Source organism: Zeugodacus cucurbitae, chromosome 5 (genome assembly GCF_028554725.1).
Source record: "Zeugodacus cucurbitae isolate PBARC_wt_2022May chromosome 5, idZeuCucr1.2, whole genome shotgun sequence".
In the NCBI taxonomy this organism is placed as follows: Eukaryota; Metazoa; Arthropoda; class Insecta; order Diptera; family Tephritidae; genus Zeugodacus; species Zeugodacus cucurbitae.
The window spans coordinates 30,069,578-30,086,348 of NC_071670.1; the positions used below are offsets into that span (position 1 = coordinate 30,069,578).

General features: G+C 32.0%; 1 protein-coding gene across 4 annotated transcripts in view; it reads left to right on the forward strand.

Annotated features, from left to right (window-relative positions):
• Positions 1 to 16,771, forward strand: part of Anxb11_1 (annexin B11) — a 21,687-nt gene continuing 4,916 nt past the window's right edge. The window contains exons 1-3 of one of the 4 annotated variants that reach the window (XM_011190931.3): positions 1 to 101; positions 13,400 to 13,474; positions 16,036 to 16,608. In XM_011190931.3, the coding sequence (XP_011189233.1) occupies positions 13,463 to 13,474; positions 16,036 to 16,608 (585 nt within the window). In that variant the 5' untranslated portion in view covers positions 1 to 101; positions 13,400 to 13,462. Of the gene's footprint in view, positions 102 to 789; positions 814 to 13,399; positions 13,475 to 16,035; positions 16,609 to 16,771 lie in introns of those variants that run through there. The other 3 variants (XM_054230828.1, XM_011190932.3, XM_054230829.1) reach the window with 3 other exon arrangements.

A 16,771-nucleotide genomic window follows, 5' to 3' on the forward strand; every position in this document is an offset into this window, starting at 1 on the left:
CAGCGACAAAACTTGTTGGATTCATTTATAGTCCATTAAAATGTTCATTTGCATTCAGTTCACTAGCAACTTTTGAGCGAAACGTTTGGTTATTTTTATCGGTAAGACATTTGGCTCTACGTCAATTGAGGTTTAAAAAGAAATATTAATTTTTGCCGCTTTGTTGTTTAATTGAAAGTAATTTCTTGTGGGTAGTAATGTTTACTACAATATCATCTACCGGTTTTAAGCCACTCAATTCCAAGTAAAAATATAATTTGTGTATGTGTGCGTGTGTGTGATTGTGTTTGAGCTTTGAACGAAGCAACGTAAAGGGAAACGGAGATCACTCTTAATGTGCAACAACAACACAATTACAAAGAAGTAAAGAAAAGTGTGGAAAAGATAAAATATCGCGATTGTTCTGCTGACTATAAATTGTATACATATTTACATATACATATGTGTGTCTAAGGTTATGTACATATATATGTACACTTTTAATAATACTGTGAAGTAAAACGCTCTAAGTAAAACGCAGTGCGTGTGTTATTGTTATTAATACAACATATTATTTTTATTTCTATCCAAACTACGAAAAAAGTTTTTTCACACTACTGTGCGTATGCACATACCATACGTAATTGGAATACCAAACCACTGCAATCCAAACCAAACAAGCAAACTTTCTACATATGTATGTACGTCTACGGGACTTTCACTGCAACTGAAGTTTTTTACTGCTAATTGGAAATGTAAGTTTTCCATTCGCAGTCGCGCCAGAAATATTTATGGCGTTTTCCATAAATACCAGCACTAGTTTACTGCATCAAGGTCAGTTGGAAACTCACAATTCATTGGCAACTTGTGTGAATTACTCCATCTCCAAAGCTATGTACAGTTTGAAGGCCACTGTGATTGATCGTGTGAAAATGTTTAGAAATATGTGCATATGTACATATGTATTTACATTTGGGTATATAAATACATATATGTAGATATGTATATCAACATCAGACTCCGAAATAACCATTAAAGTACTAAGCGTGAAGGAGCGTTAACTGTGCAAGCATTGAAAAATGCTTTCTACCATATTTAGCTACATCCGCTAATCTTAATGGTAGTGTTATATTTCAATATATGATTAGTGTTGCTTAAATTTTTATTCATCTCGTGATGTTTTTATCCATCGACAACTCCCTTTAGTCAGCGTTTTCGTGTTTTCTTGCATTAAACACATGACTCTCTGACGGAATTCATTGGCAGTTTATTTGCGGCCCACCTCTATTTCATATCGGTTTTTATTGCCTATGTTATTCATTCATATTAACATCAATAAAGTGTAGAGAGTAGCTCAGAGAGAAGATTAGCTGATAATGCCATATAAGCATATTTTTTAAAATAATATTACGGAAAATCTAAAATAATTCATTTCAAATACATATGTACATACATAAGTTTATAATATTTTCTGAAATTGCTCAGCATTAATTCATTTTAAGATATATCTAAGTACATAGATCCTCATAGTAAAGTAACACAAACATTTTGTCAAACTGCTTGCTTTTATTGTACAGGCGTCGTAAAACTAAATATGTTCTTTTAATCTCTCGTTTACTGCAGAGCACCTATTTGCTTTAACTTAAAGTACAAGAATCTATTTTCTAATCATATTATATAAATATATGGGTATATAATTAGGCAACAACTGTACAAGCTTATTTAATAATACAGATCTAGATTTGAATAGTTAATATTTATACTTTTATTTGCGTTTTTTGTTTACTTTGGAAAATACAGTAATCCCCGCTTACGTGCCCCTCCCGCTTAAGTGCCACGAGGTACTTACCAAGCTTTTCCTCAAACACAGCCGTTTTCCGAAATAACGAATATTCGTTTTAACGAAAACCGCTTATAACGAACAAGCAACATTTTTACATCCAGTTCCTTGAATAACGAACATTGGTTTAACGAACATCATGAAGAAGACATACATACATACGTTAAAAATAAAAAAAAAAAGAGTTCAAGAAATATTGAATTTGATAGAAAGCTTATATTATAATTATTTCTACTCAACTAGAAGTCCATTCAACGAAATCTGTTTAAAAGCTCGAGGAGGGCCCGCTTTTCCTATCGCCAAAGTAGCTTGTTTTGATCACAATGAAAAATAACTCGACTCTTTTCGAGATATGTGTATATAGTATGGATATCTCAATTCGTATTAAAAACAGAGTCACCAATTTCATGAATATCATGCTACATATTACTAAGAATTTAAAAACTGTAACCGCAAATTGTACCCGTCTGTGCACGTTTTTATCATATATGTATATACACATAGGAAATGTTTCTGTATTAAAATATTAATGACAAGTAAGGAAAGGCTAAATTCGGGTATAACCCAACATTGTATAGAGTATACAATGTATGCATTGCATTGTATAGAGAATACGCAATTTATTTGTTTAATTTTTTTAATACATATAGCATACAATTTGAGCCACATATGGCGTAAAGACCATTGAAAGTACATTCCTTATATGGGAGCTGGGGGAAGTTATGACTCGATTTCACTTATTTTTGGTACGGAGACATATTATTAGAAGAAAAATATTCCCTCTGAATTTCTTCAAAATATCTGAGCCCTGAGGTTCTCATGTTCGATATATGGGGCCTTGAATACTTATTGACCGATTTCGACGATTTTTAGAATGGCGATGCCACACTATAATTGCAATATTTGTGCAAAGTTCTGTTCCGATATCTTCACAAGTTCTTACTTTGTATGTTGTAAATCCAAATATGCCCCTTTCTAGAACGATTCTTTGTACCAAATTTCATAGCTTACTTTATGGCTTAGATATAGCTCTTTATAGGTTTTCGATTATCACCATTTTGTGGGCGTGGCAGTGGTCCGATTTCGCCTTCCATCTTAGAACTTAACTATCTTATGGTGCCAAGAAATACGTGTACCAAGTTTCATGAAGATATCTCAATTTTTACTCAAGTTACAGCTTGCACGAACGGACGGACAGACATCCGGATTTCAACCCAACTCGTCACTCTGATCACTTATATAACCCTATATTTCACTCTTTTAGTTTTAGGACTTACAAACAATCGTTATATGAACAAAACTATAATATTCTCTTTAGCAACTTTGTTGCGAGAGTATAAAGATAGTTTGTTCATGAAATTTGTCCGGCTATAAGGACCGTATGTTTAGGGTTTTTTACTTAAGTTGACAAAACTTGAAGTCTATTTTCGAGAACATCGAAAGGAATAAACGTTTTTTTTATTAGAAGATTAAACATATACATATGTACCTAATTAATAAATTAGTAAAAGTTTTTAATTTCGAAATATAAACACGATTATTTACTAAGCGATTTTTCATTTCATTGCTGCATCATTTTGCTGTGAGCCACTGTAGGTTAATATGTTAATCTGGAAACTTTCAATTCTTCATATTGTAATCTTTTTTCTTTATCATAAAGGCGTAAAGTACAAACCTTATACTTTTTATAATATAGGCATTTTCAGCAACTACGAAGAAAAGTCAAAGAGCACGGCGACTCAATGTCGCTTCACCACACCTTCTTGTTTTACAAACACAACTCATATTTGTCGAGATGGTGGCGACTGAAAGACAAAAAACGAAAAAAAGAAAACAATATATAATAGCTCCTGTCTGCCAGTGTGAACAGTTGAATAAATATTATTCTAGTTATGACATCAACATTAATGAGCAAAACGAAAAATTTAACCCTAACTTGACTTCTTACTTTCTTCGGCGTTATTTTTAGTAAGGTTGAGTATTGAACTAGTTCAGCGTTATTCTTGTACATACACGCGCCGCATACAAAGTACAGTATGTTTGCTAAATCTTAAAACAGTAATTAATCATCACTCTTGGCGCTCATTATTATTAGGCTTAAAATTTGCATAACCTCATATAAAAGCCGAAAACGTTACAAGAAAGTTTATGTAAAAATATTACAATTTTGTCAGAGATATTCTTGAAAAAAGTTCTTTTAAAACTTTTGTCTATTACAGTTTTGACATCAAATAAAAGTGGTTTTATTGCTCATAAAACCGTTTTATATACAATTATAGTAAAACTCCAAATAATGAGTATTATATTACCTATTATTAACATTTTTCGAAAGGTTCGCACTTATTATGGCTGATATTAAAATTAAATAATTTTTGATGTTTTTTGGGATTTGTCGATTTTGAAAAAAAAATGCTTATTTATATCCGTTCGGATCATTGTTTTGCGCATTTGCTGGGCCATATTTTAAGCATGTTAACCAAGAACCGTTAATCATTAGCGAAAGTTTTTTCTGAAACCACAATTATTTCAGAATTCTCCAAACATTCACTGATAAGCACTTTAACCTTTCTATAAGCGTTTACAAACAGTGCTCAGCAAGCTCTTATGCTTGCCGATAAGAAAGAGTAACCGCATTATTTTACATATATACATATGTAAGTATGTAAATTTAGTTGAATATCAATGGTTTTGGCCGGTCAATGGCTTTTCCAGTAATCCTATAGAAAAAATAATGACTTTATCTAAACTTTATTTCAACTTATAAAACATTTAAAAACTGCTGCGAACATAATTTTGAAATCATAAACTAAAGTTTTATAATACCAATCGCTTTAGAAACGAATTGACTGGTAAATTATCATTGGAAACTAAAAAATATATGTTTAATCGCTTTCTTGGTAAATTATTTATTATTTTTGAATCTCAAAGTTTTCATTGTGATCTCTTCACATCGGTAATACTTGTAGTATGTTTATTTTAATAGATGTGATAACATCACCAATTTCAATAGCTCTGCAAAGGACGTAGCCATATGGGTTGAAAGTTCAAACCTCGCGTGATTCAAAATCGAAAGTCAAAAATCACTAAGTACATTTTCGAAACTAATTCGAACAAAATATACAAGTTAAAAAAACCCACTCACTATGAAATTAGATTTATCATATATTTTTTGAAATGTAAGAAAACAACTGTAGTACTAATAAATGCTTTTCTAATAAGTTTCTCAGTGCATCTCCTTCGTTTTTCACAAATTTTGTCAGTAATGAATGTCCCATCATAGTAATAGTTATGTAATATCATATCATTTAATAGGCAATGCATATACAGTGGAACTTGTCTAACTCGAATCACCATAATCCACAAAAAAACTTCGAGTTATAGAATTTTCATTAAAACATATAAATTTTCAAAAAACTGTAAAATATAGATTTATACACTGACGTTAGAAAAAAATAATAATAATTCATAAAAATTTCCTTCCATAAATCGAACTTTTTGGTCAGTACATAATACATATTTTAAAATTTTACTATCAAGGCAGAATTTAAAAAGTGTCCCTCTATATTGTACGGAGGCAAACAAAAAATTCTAGAGAACTTCGAGTTATAGAAATTCGAGTTAGGGAAGAAAATTTGTATGAAATTTGGCTTCTAAACATTATTGCCAATACAAGTGTTCAAATTATGGAAGTTCCACTGTAAAATAAAAGAGTTATGGAGTTGATTAGTTGGCAGCTCAAAACTTTGAACGCGTTTTTCTCAAAACTGTTTCCTCTATCATATCCCAAATCCGGCCAAAACTTTTTTCCAAAATTTGTTATTTTTTTTCAAATTGTTAAATTGTACTGTTTCAGCTTATTTACTCTACTGAAATAATTGGAAAAATCACGAAAAAGTTCCCGGACGCATCCTTTAGATATTCCAGAGTCAGTGTAAGTGCAATTACAAACGTATAAGCTGTATGCCCAATATTAACATGCAGCATCTGGTTATTTACAGATTCATTTCGTTTTACAGGATAAATAAAGAAGTTCACCAGCCGTTTTCATATTGATTCGGCAAATATAAGGGAACAAATTTAAAATAATTTTATGTGAACAATTTAACATTCAGTATGCTTTATTTATAAATATAGCAAATAAACTACAAAAACTAAACTAACTCTGCCTTAATAAACACATCATCAATATTTTTCCAAATTGTGCGCTTTAAAATATAAGTTTCCCGTACACACGGCCGACCGATTTAAAGAGGGGAAAAATATTTTTTTTTATTGCATTAACTCAATTAAGTTATGAGATTATGGAATTAGATGTTTATCTGATAAAAGTTGTTTAACTGCAAAGATGAATGAGTTAAAAGGCGACTCCCCAGTGGTGAGATTTCACATAGAACTATATTACTGATTTGTTGTAGGCCCATTATTTAATATGGACTATGATATTGTATATTATGCATATGTACATACATATGTATGCATAATAATTCTCATCAAATGCATTTTTGTGTTTATGCCATGCATTTGGGTGTGTAAAATGTAATTTCGCAAAAATTAAGTTTGCTAAATACAATCACCGCCCTTGCGGTTACACTATTTTAGAGGAAGTGAAAATTGCTCGGAGGTGTTGCAGTCAATTACACCTACAACGTAGATACAGATCGCGAATTTCACAAGTGCTCGTACTACAATTCATTGTATTCTGTACTGAATCACCAAACAGCTTTGGAAATTACTCAGATGGGCGCCGTCAACAGACTTTGTTTACGTAATAAGTAGGATTTCCAATTGAGACTGTTCCAATCGCTACAAAAGTCACTGACGTCACAGAATTTCAAATATATAAATATATAACATTAACTGAGTTTATATTTTCTGTAAATAATAAGACGCAGCTAAAAGTAGAGAATACAAAGAAATCAGTATCACTGGCCATTTTGCTTGCGTTTCAAGTTATAAAATGTGTCTTTCTACGAAATTCATTGTTAATTAGTTATACACTATATTCAAGTGATAACTTTTGCTTTTATGTATAATGTATAAATATGTACGTATTTTGTATTTTTTTTTTTTTGCCTCTGTGAACACGTCATCGTCAGACGACGCCTTGCCGGCTAATAAGCGCCTAAGTAATCTCGTGTGTTCATATGTACATATTAATTTGTCTCATTTCGGGCATGACCACGTCATTTTGCTGAAACAAAGAGCGTCTGCCACAAGAAATTTACGTGCGTTATACAGTGTGTGATTTATTTTCTGTATTCTTTATACATATATTTGGGAAAGAGAGGAATGGCGCGCTATCATCCATTCGGCTATAATCGGCTAAACAGTTTCTAATTTTTTAGTAGATATGACGCTACTCAACAATAAAGTTAATAATTATTCGCAAACAGTTTGAAAGCCAATATACTATTTGCATATTTTCGTACATGCAATATAAATATGGTATACTAAGAATGTACATGGAATCTACATATGGAATTGTAGACATAATGAAAATGTTATTTTTTGTACATATACATACCTACATGTTCTTTACATATTAAATATACAGTCAGCGTCATATTTCATCGTACGGCACTCTAAAATCAAATTTTTCGTTTTTAATCCATTTAAATGAAAAAAGTTCTTCTATGAACTGATCAAAATAAAAAACAAAATATATTTCATATTCCAGTTGCAAAAATTATTTGCAAAATAAATGTAAAAACTCAAAAATTGGCTTAATGTTCAAAGTTGGTGCGTCATAATTCATCGTACGGCATTGTTTATCGTTACTTTTAAGAGTTTATTGTTATCATTTTAAAACAAAATAGCTTCAATATCAGAAGTGGAATCAGTTTCTCACGTGCTGTGAAGTGGTCCAGTGGTTATTTCCTATTTTGACTATAATGGAGAAAAGACAGGAAACTTGCTCAGATTTTAGAGAAATTGTGATATAATAACGAAAAGAAGCAAAATCAATGAGCGAAATTGATAAAACTACCTCTAAATATAAGTTTACAATACAGCACATACTAGATTTGTTTATAAAAGTAATAATAGAGAATAACAAAATGGATCGAGAGGCGCGCGAACACTTAATGAAGGACATAATTAGGGATATGGCACGAAAAAATGGCCGTGTGAGCTGTTCAGAAATATGTAGTGAAGTGGAAAAAGCTTCGGAAATATGGCTGAGCAAGTATACAATTCAGAAAATATTTTGGCGTAATGGTTATCTTCAAATTATCGCCACCAACATCGCGACGAGCACCGCCTGTATCTGAATCGAACAGTCGAAAACGTATAACTTTCGCAAATCAGCACTTGTAGAAGGGTATTGACATTTGACAGATAGTGCTTCTCTCAGACGAAAGCATATTTAATCTTTTCGGCGATAATGGGCCATAAAAAGTTTAGTGAAAACAGGACACAACGCTTCTTACTAAAAATTTGCGAAGAACTGTTAAATATGGTTTAAGAAACTTGATTGTTAGGGGATGTATGACAGTTTCTGGAGTTGGGAAGATGATCTTTATTAGAAGAAAAATTGACAATGAACAATATTTAGAAATTTTGAGGCAAAATTTAAAGCAGTCAGTTGAAAAATATGGGCTTAACTTATGCTTATGTTTTAAAACAACACAACGACCCAAAGCATACTGCATATTTGGTTCGCGAATGGATGCTATATAATACGCGAAACAGCTTCACACCTCTCCACAAGGCCCGGACCTCAATCCCATTGAATACTTAAGCGATTATATGAAAAAGAATCTTTAAAAACATACAATTTCGTATGTGTCACTTCAAAAAAGGGCTTAATAGAAGAGTGGAACAAAATACCGACTAATTTTACAGCTACACTCATCTCTTCGATGCTAAATAGAATGAGAGACCCACAAACTACTATATTTTAAGTTTCTAAACAAATGTATAGCGTATAACATAATAGTAAAGATATTGATTACATAAATGCGTAACGTACGATAAAATATGACGCAAAAAATTTGTTCAGTTTAAGCTTTTGTTAATTTATCATTTTTATTTTGAAATATATTCAATAAATTTTCATATAAATTATACTATTTTCAAGCTTTCTTTTATCTATAGAAGAACTTTTTTCATTTGAGTGGATTAAAAACGGAAATTTTCATTTTAGAGTACCGTACGATGAAATATGATGCTGACTGTATATACATATATAGCGATCAGACTATGCGGTGCGCTCTTTTAGCTTAGCCCCACATGATCGCTTGTTTTTATAAAAGCTGAAAAAGTTGAATATACATATCATTATTCTTAGTCTTAGTAAAAATACATTACATTATATGAGGAGTGTCTTTTCAAAAGAGGATATCTACATCATAACTTTTTTTCACAAAATAAGAAAATCTTCTATGATAAATATTTGCAAACCTACTGAAAAATGGTATTTGTGTTTAGGAACTATGTCAATATATTGTTCTAACTACACAATTTGATAAAACTGGGACCTTGCCAAACTGCTGTTGTAAGCTTTTGCACAGTTACTGACGCCTTACAATTATGCCCCAAAAAATTTAAAAGATACAACTCTAACTCTTGCACTGGCAATAGAAGTCAAATTTCATACAAATTCTACGTGTTTTAACGTATGTCCATCAAAATTTTTACGAAGTAACTAAATAAAAAAATGTGTTAATCTATATTTTACAGCTTTTTGAAAATATATATGTTTTAATGAAAATTCTATAACTCGAAGTTTTTTTGTGGATTATGGTGATTCGAGTTAGAGAAGTTCCACTGTATATGTATATTAGCTGATCGTTTATATAATAATCGTCGATTATAATATTGATGAATTAAGTTGAAGTTGAAGTTCCACTGTATTTGCCTGTGATAATCGTTATTGTAAGAAAATATGGTTCAAAATAATAATGTTCATTATTTATGTGGGGATTATTTTCTAAGTTAATATCTTTGCGGCAGATCTATCAACTATCAACTAACTTTTAACTAGCTATCGGGTCCCGACATTAACCTACATGAGATTTCAAGCTATTAGGATATCAAACAAAGTATTTCTTTTTGTTGGGGAAAACTGGAATTAATATATAGCTAGATTGAAAATTTGGTATACCGACGATAGCAGCATCCAATTAGAAAACATTTCCCAAAACAATTTTATATACCTTTAGATGGTCTCTATACTGTATCAATGACGCTATCTATTTTTGGAAATATAAAACATCAAAAAAAAATTATAAATTTAAAATTATCTAAATGCACTATTTAAATTGGACCGAATGGTGACTATACACCATTTTCGAATCTATTGATTACAATAAAATAAATGTTAAAATCACTGTTTGCACACCAAATTTCTATAAATCTTAACAGTGTGGTTAAGCAAATTACTGTGCTGCACGAGTAATACAGAATTAAATACATTCCTGGGTTGTTCGAAAAACGTTACACTTAAGTGTGTGTTTATGCATTTCACTTGGAAAAAGTTTATGTAAATTAGTCATCATTTTATTTATGTTATTACTACACTGAATTGAACAAGTCTCGCTATCAACTGCATCAAATCGGATGAGTCATGATGATAGTATGGGATGCCAGACGCTGTTTATAAAAGACTCATGTATGCAGATATAATATTTTCCCGAACAAGTCATCCATTATAAATAATGTTTACTTCCATGGCAAATTTGGTATTAATTTTAACAATTTCACAATTATCTCTTACAAAAAAGCATACATACATGTATGTACCCTTGACTGGAATTGTTTTATATAACTTTCCAGTTTCTTTAGTTGTTTCTTTTAAGTGAAACGTTGCAGTAAACTTTAATAAACTCCACGGCTTATCAGAAGTCTATTTAGAAATTAAAAAAATAAATTTCGCGAATTTTTAAGCTTTTTTTAAGCGCGGAGTGCCTTTTCTTACATCATTCCACCAACCAACCAGAGTCTTGGAAAAATTACTAATTTCTACGATTTAAAACGCTGTCCCGGTTTATTTCTTTACATGGTATGGAAAAAATATGTACATATGTATGTTAAACGTATATGTCAAAAATACAGTTGTTTACTTTAACAGGTTGTTTGACAGTTTCCGATCCGGAAATTTATAACATCTAAGAAACACTTTATATTTGATTAACGTACAAAGCTACGTTGAGAGCTTGTATTTATTGGAAAATATCAGTAACACGCTTTTTAATTAGCCTCATATAATTTAGGAAAATGAATTTTGCAATATTGTCGTGGAAGTAATTGTCGAATGACTCCCCACTATGCGAGTGCAGTTAAAGTTTCAGCTAACACACCCGCACTCGCACACATTAAGCTGGCTCAATGCCAATAATTTCGCTTTCTTATTTTTCTCTTCGGTGGTGGGCCATGTGGCCCAATCGCCGTAATTATTCCGACGAAAACAAACAGTTTATGCACACTTTTGTATATATAATATATGTATGTATATACAAGTACATGTATGCGCTATGCATTTTGCAAATTGTAGTCTCGTTTATATCTAGCGCTTGCGTGTCAAATTCGATACTATGTACCTACGAAAATATTCTAATTATTCATTTAGAAAGATATCAGCAGTTGTCATCATTGCCGCCTATCACAACTTGTTGCTCGACACCATTGCGCTCTGGGGTGTTTATATTATAGAATGTGCAATTATTTTGACATACTCAATTAAATGTGTGAGCACCCCGCAGAAAATATGTGAAATTCATTTGCATTCTTTCCATTGACATTGACCTAATCGACAAACTGCGTATATTCCACAGCGATTTTCAAGCATTTCAAAATACATACATATGTATGATTTTAGAAAAAGCTATTGTTATTTGCATGTTTACACGAACTAATTAGATTTATCGATAAATAATTGTATTTTTATGTGGTTTATGAAAAGGGTGTTGCAAATTGAGAGTTCTTCCAAGTTATAAACTTTCCAGAAAGCTAATAACCCTTATGAAGTATTTTTAAATCTTATCTAGTATCTGCCAATACACGATTTCATCGCTAACTTGACGCAATTTACGTACATATGTACATACATATGTAACAAAGCAGAAAGTGAATAGAAGCTAAAATATCTTTATTACATTTTCTGTAATCTTATAAATCTTCCTACTTTCATACCATTATCTGTATGTCTTTATTTTCTTCTTAAATAATCGTTACTCACATCGTATTATTACCTAGAAACATATGTATTTAACTCTCTAAGAACCCACAAGGCACCAGTTCGTTGTATAAGGGGTCAGAGGTTGAAAACAAGGGTCGTTTTAGAATTTTTTTTAATGTATACAAACATTTACAGTTTTTTGTGAAATTTCTATTTACAAATTCAGAAAACTCAGTTTATGGTCAACTGATGGTATCTCATCTCCCATAACATGTCAAAACAATAGCTATTGCAGTGGACCGAATTCATTATTGGTTCATTCAAAAAATCTAGTTAATGAACGAAGAAAAAAAACAGTAAAATTCATATTTTTGACAGAATTTTCGAATATAGTTGTAAAAATTATAAAAAATCAACACACTTGCTTCATAACTATATTTCGATTTTAGAGGCTAACTTCGAAAAACTGAGAATATACTTTTTTTTACTTATGACTCAATCTCCCGGAAAATTTATATTTGGTTCAATACCGAGATCGATTTTGTAGTATATTGTTATTGCTAGATTTATACTTGCTTCGTCAGTAGATTCAACAAATAAGAAAGGACCTGTATCGCCATTCACTTGCCTACATTTTTTATAAATTTGTAAATCGCCGACCTAATCTAAAAAATCTTCCTAAAAAACTATCGTATTTTATACATAAAAATAAAAGTTTGCTTGCAATAAATACGAACTCCAGAGCAAATTCTGTAAAAACACAAGAAGCTTTATAATATACACATGTACATATGTATGTCGTATATATTAAACGCTCTCAAAAAAAAAAATAATAAATAAATGTAACGCTTTTTATTGGCGACGCATTGACTCGCCCACAACGTCATAGTAACAGTAGAAATGTGGTTTGCGAAAGAGGCGAATGTGCATGACAAAGGAAAGGCAGATTGAAACCGGCTGCCAACCAAACGGAAGTGTCCAACAACAAAGAATGCGTGACTGCAGGAGCATTGACTCGCGCGATAAACGAACACAAGTACATGTTTCACACACACATACACACACATGCATATACATATATACACACATATATGTTCATATGGATATATATATACATATATTGAATGTGAATATAGTAGTTTACTTTAAGTACAACGTATTACTGGCTTGCAACACGTTGGGCACACTGCTATCACTAGCTAGCGGTGTAATGCATATTTCCACATCTGTTTATAAGCACACCTTGAAGCTTGTGCTATTTTTACTAGTAATGTGCCTGACAATGACAATAAACTCAAGTGAACTTATAGATAAGTGATTCAAGTAGCGAAGTTTTGAGTAGTACCTAAATGCATAGTATATAATTAGTGTGATAGGTCGGCTGCCAGATATAATTACAAATAATCAATATTTATTTATACAGCATTTAAAACATAAAATATTTTTTTATTACTATTTTACAGCTAAACGCCCAGTGACTAGAATTTCGAATTACTTTCGGCAAAAAGGAAGCACAAAATTTTAAAATGTATCCATTTGTAAGTAGTGCATTTTTTACTACATTTTTTTAATAATCAATTTTACTATATATTCTGAAATTGCATCATGCGTACTAATCTTAAGTTTAGTTTGCCTATATACATACCTATATTATGTACTATACATACAATTTGTTTTAAATACAATATGCACAGAAGAAATTACTAACTGCAAATTTGCATCGAATGATATTTGATTAAAACAAATTTTTTATAAAATTAAATTCTAGAAAATGATAAAAAATGTATTGTATATACAGTGTCGGACAAAACATATTAGACTGATGACTATGAATGCTAAAAACATCTCATATAGTCCAAATTACTATTTTCGATATAAAAAAACTTATATTTTTTATATTTTAGTACCCAATATTCACCGCGACAAAACATATTGGATTTATCGCGATAAGCGTTGAAAATCACGTTATTTTGGGACGATTGCATTATCTACGCAATTTGAATAAAAAATCAACATCATTTTAGCCTAACTAAAACTGTATAAGAAGTTGGGATGCTGTTAAAATTCTACTTTTTCGAAGAAATTTATAACAAAAAGTCGCCATGTCTGGAAATAAACATTCAGTTCAATTAAAACCATTATTTATTAAATACTACAATAAAGTTTTATCACAAAAAGATATTTGTAACAAGTTTTATGTCAAAAATTCAACTGTAAACTTCATTATAAAGTAATCTAGGGAAAGATATCTATGTTAAATCACCATCGTGGAGAACGACCCAAAGCTAAAACATGACATGTCAATTCAAAAGTACTTAGAGAACTAAAAAGTTTTCAAATAAGTCGGCGGCAAGCGTGGTTAAAGACTTAAATATGACAATCAGCAGTCGTAATGTACAAAGGAGAGTGTGTGCAATTGGGATAAAAAGTTATAGAGCATCCAAAACGGTTTCAATCAAGAAAAAATCGACTAAGACGTTTAAAATTTGCTAGGGAACACAGTAACTGGTCAGTAAAACAATACTTTTCTCTGATAAATCAATATATAATTTGAAATGCTTAGACGGAATGAGAAGTGTTCGCCGACCAAAAAATAAACAGTTACATCCCGATACTTCCAAGGTACAGTTAAGCATGTTTAGGTGCCATTATGGTATGGAGATGTTTTCCGGGGTTGGTGTTGAACCTCTACAACTAGTCAATTGCATTATTAATCGATTCAATTTCAAGGATATCCATGCCAAATGGAATATGTCACTTTTGTGGTCGTTTCAACACGTCAACGAGCCAAAGAAATTCTCAAAACTATTGGAAAATTGGGTCGTAGCACAAAATATGAATGTTCTAAAGTAGCCAGCTCAATCGCCGATCTCAAAACTATTTAAAATCTCAAATGTAAGGATAGGCAAATAAAATGTGACAAGTACAAATTGTTTAGAGCTGTAAAACAAACGTGGTTAAGCATTTCACAGGAATTTATTACCAATTTTACAGCTTATATGCCAAATAGATAGAGTAAAGTAATTAAAAATAACGGTTACTCTATAAAATATTGAATAAAAATCATTATTCCAATATGTTTTGTCGCACTGAAAAATGCACATGTTTAATTTTTTTCGTAAAAAAGGTAGATAAAGAGTCAAATAGTTTCCAAAATGTTGTTTGTTTTCATAAAATAAATAGCTATTCTTCAAATCTGAGTAATTTGTTTATGTTTAAAATGATAATTGCGAGAACAGGAGACGATAAGGTACAATATGTTTTGTCCGACACTGTATGTATATGCATTTTAAAAATAAAATTAAATATACATACATACACATCCTCACTTTGGCGCAAACATTCTTCCTGGAATTATTTAAATGAAATCAACTTTAGCACATTTCGAAAATAAAGTTTTTGTATTTCTTATACACATGTACATAGGTATATCTATATATTGTGTATGTATGTACATAGATTCGTGTATTGGTTTTACTCTCGTTGAATTGGTGTGGATTGGTAAGTGGCATTTGGTTCCCCCTTCACTTTAATCGTCTTATCGTATTTTGTTGTTGAACTGCCTTCCCATAAAATTTAATGCTTCTATTTCTAAAAAGTAGAGTCTAATACTAAAATTGTTTAATGTTGGCTATTTTATAGCACCAGGATGCTGAAAAGTTCGTATTGTTTATATTTGGAATTGCTGCATCTTGCATCGTATGTTTCTGACCTAGTCTCTAGAGATTTTTTCGATTTTCAGACTTATTTAAAATAAATTTAGCAACAATATTTAAATTATCACCAGGACTGAGTATTATAAAAATAGTATCGGGTCGAAAGATCGTACACCGATCGATAGCCCATGTAAAGAATAATAGTTAAATCGAAAGTGCACTTTCTTCCAAGCGTTGCGAACTTGTCAGCCCACCTCTTAGAAACTCCAATGCTTCCTTTGCCACTTCCCTCTTCACTGGTTTATAACGGTTCCAAATAAATGTATATAGCATAATAGCAAAATCACATTAGTAAATCACAATCAAATTCAGCAAATCAGCGCCGCCTACTATCACAGCGGTCAAATTGTTTTTCATAGAATAATACAATACATCTTTTGTAGGGTTCCGGCATGCCACAACCCAAATCCAATACACCATATAACAACAGTCACAACCATCCCAATCCTGGTGCGCCAGTTGGCGTGCCATTCGGCGCTGGTTGGATAGCGCCCTCACAACACCCCACCCAACACTCGTCACCACAACATGTGCCGCAGCAACATAGTTTGCATTATCAACCACTGTCAACTCATCATCATCAAACTCCATACCCACCCACCAACAATATCCCACATGCTCCACAGCATCACACACCCTATCCACCAATGAATGCACCACCTAATAATGCTCCTTACCCCGGTTCATCGTACCCACACAATCCCCAACATGCACCAGCACCATATCCATTCGCTGCGGGCACACCAACTTACGGTACTAGTGGTGCGGGTGCACACTCTCCCCACTACACGCATCCACCGACGCATCCGTCTTATGCGCCAACACATGGATATACGCCGGTGCCGACGTCGGTCGGTTATGAGTCGCCAGCAGGCAATATCGCACATTGTTTCCAAGAATTGGCTCATCTGAAAGGTCACATGCAGCACCATCATCAGCCGTTTGCCCGAAGAGAGGTTTGTGTCCGAAGTGCTCCAGTCATATACTTATGTATAAAGTACAAAAAAGCTAGTGCATATAGACCTTAAAGTGAAAATGACGAAACGAACAAATATCAAAAACGAATTGCAAGCGGTTAAATCACTTCAATGAAGTACTCGAGCATAATTTTCATATTAC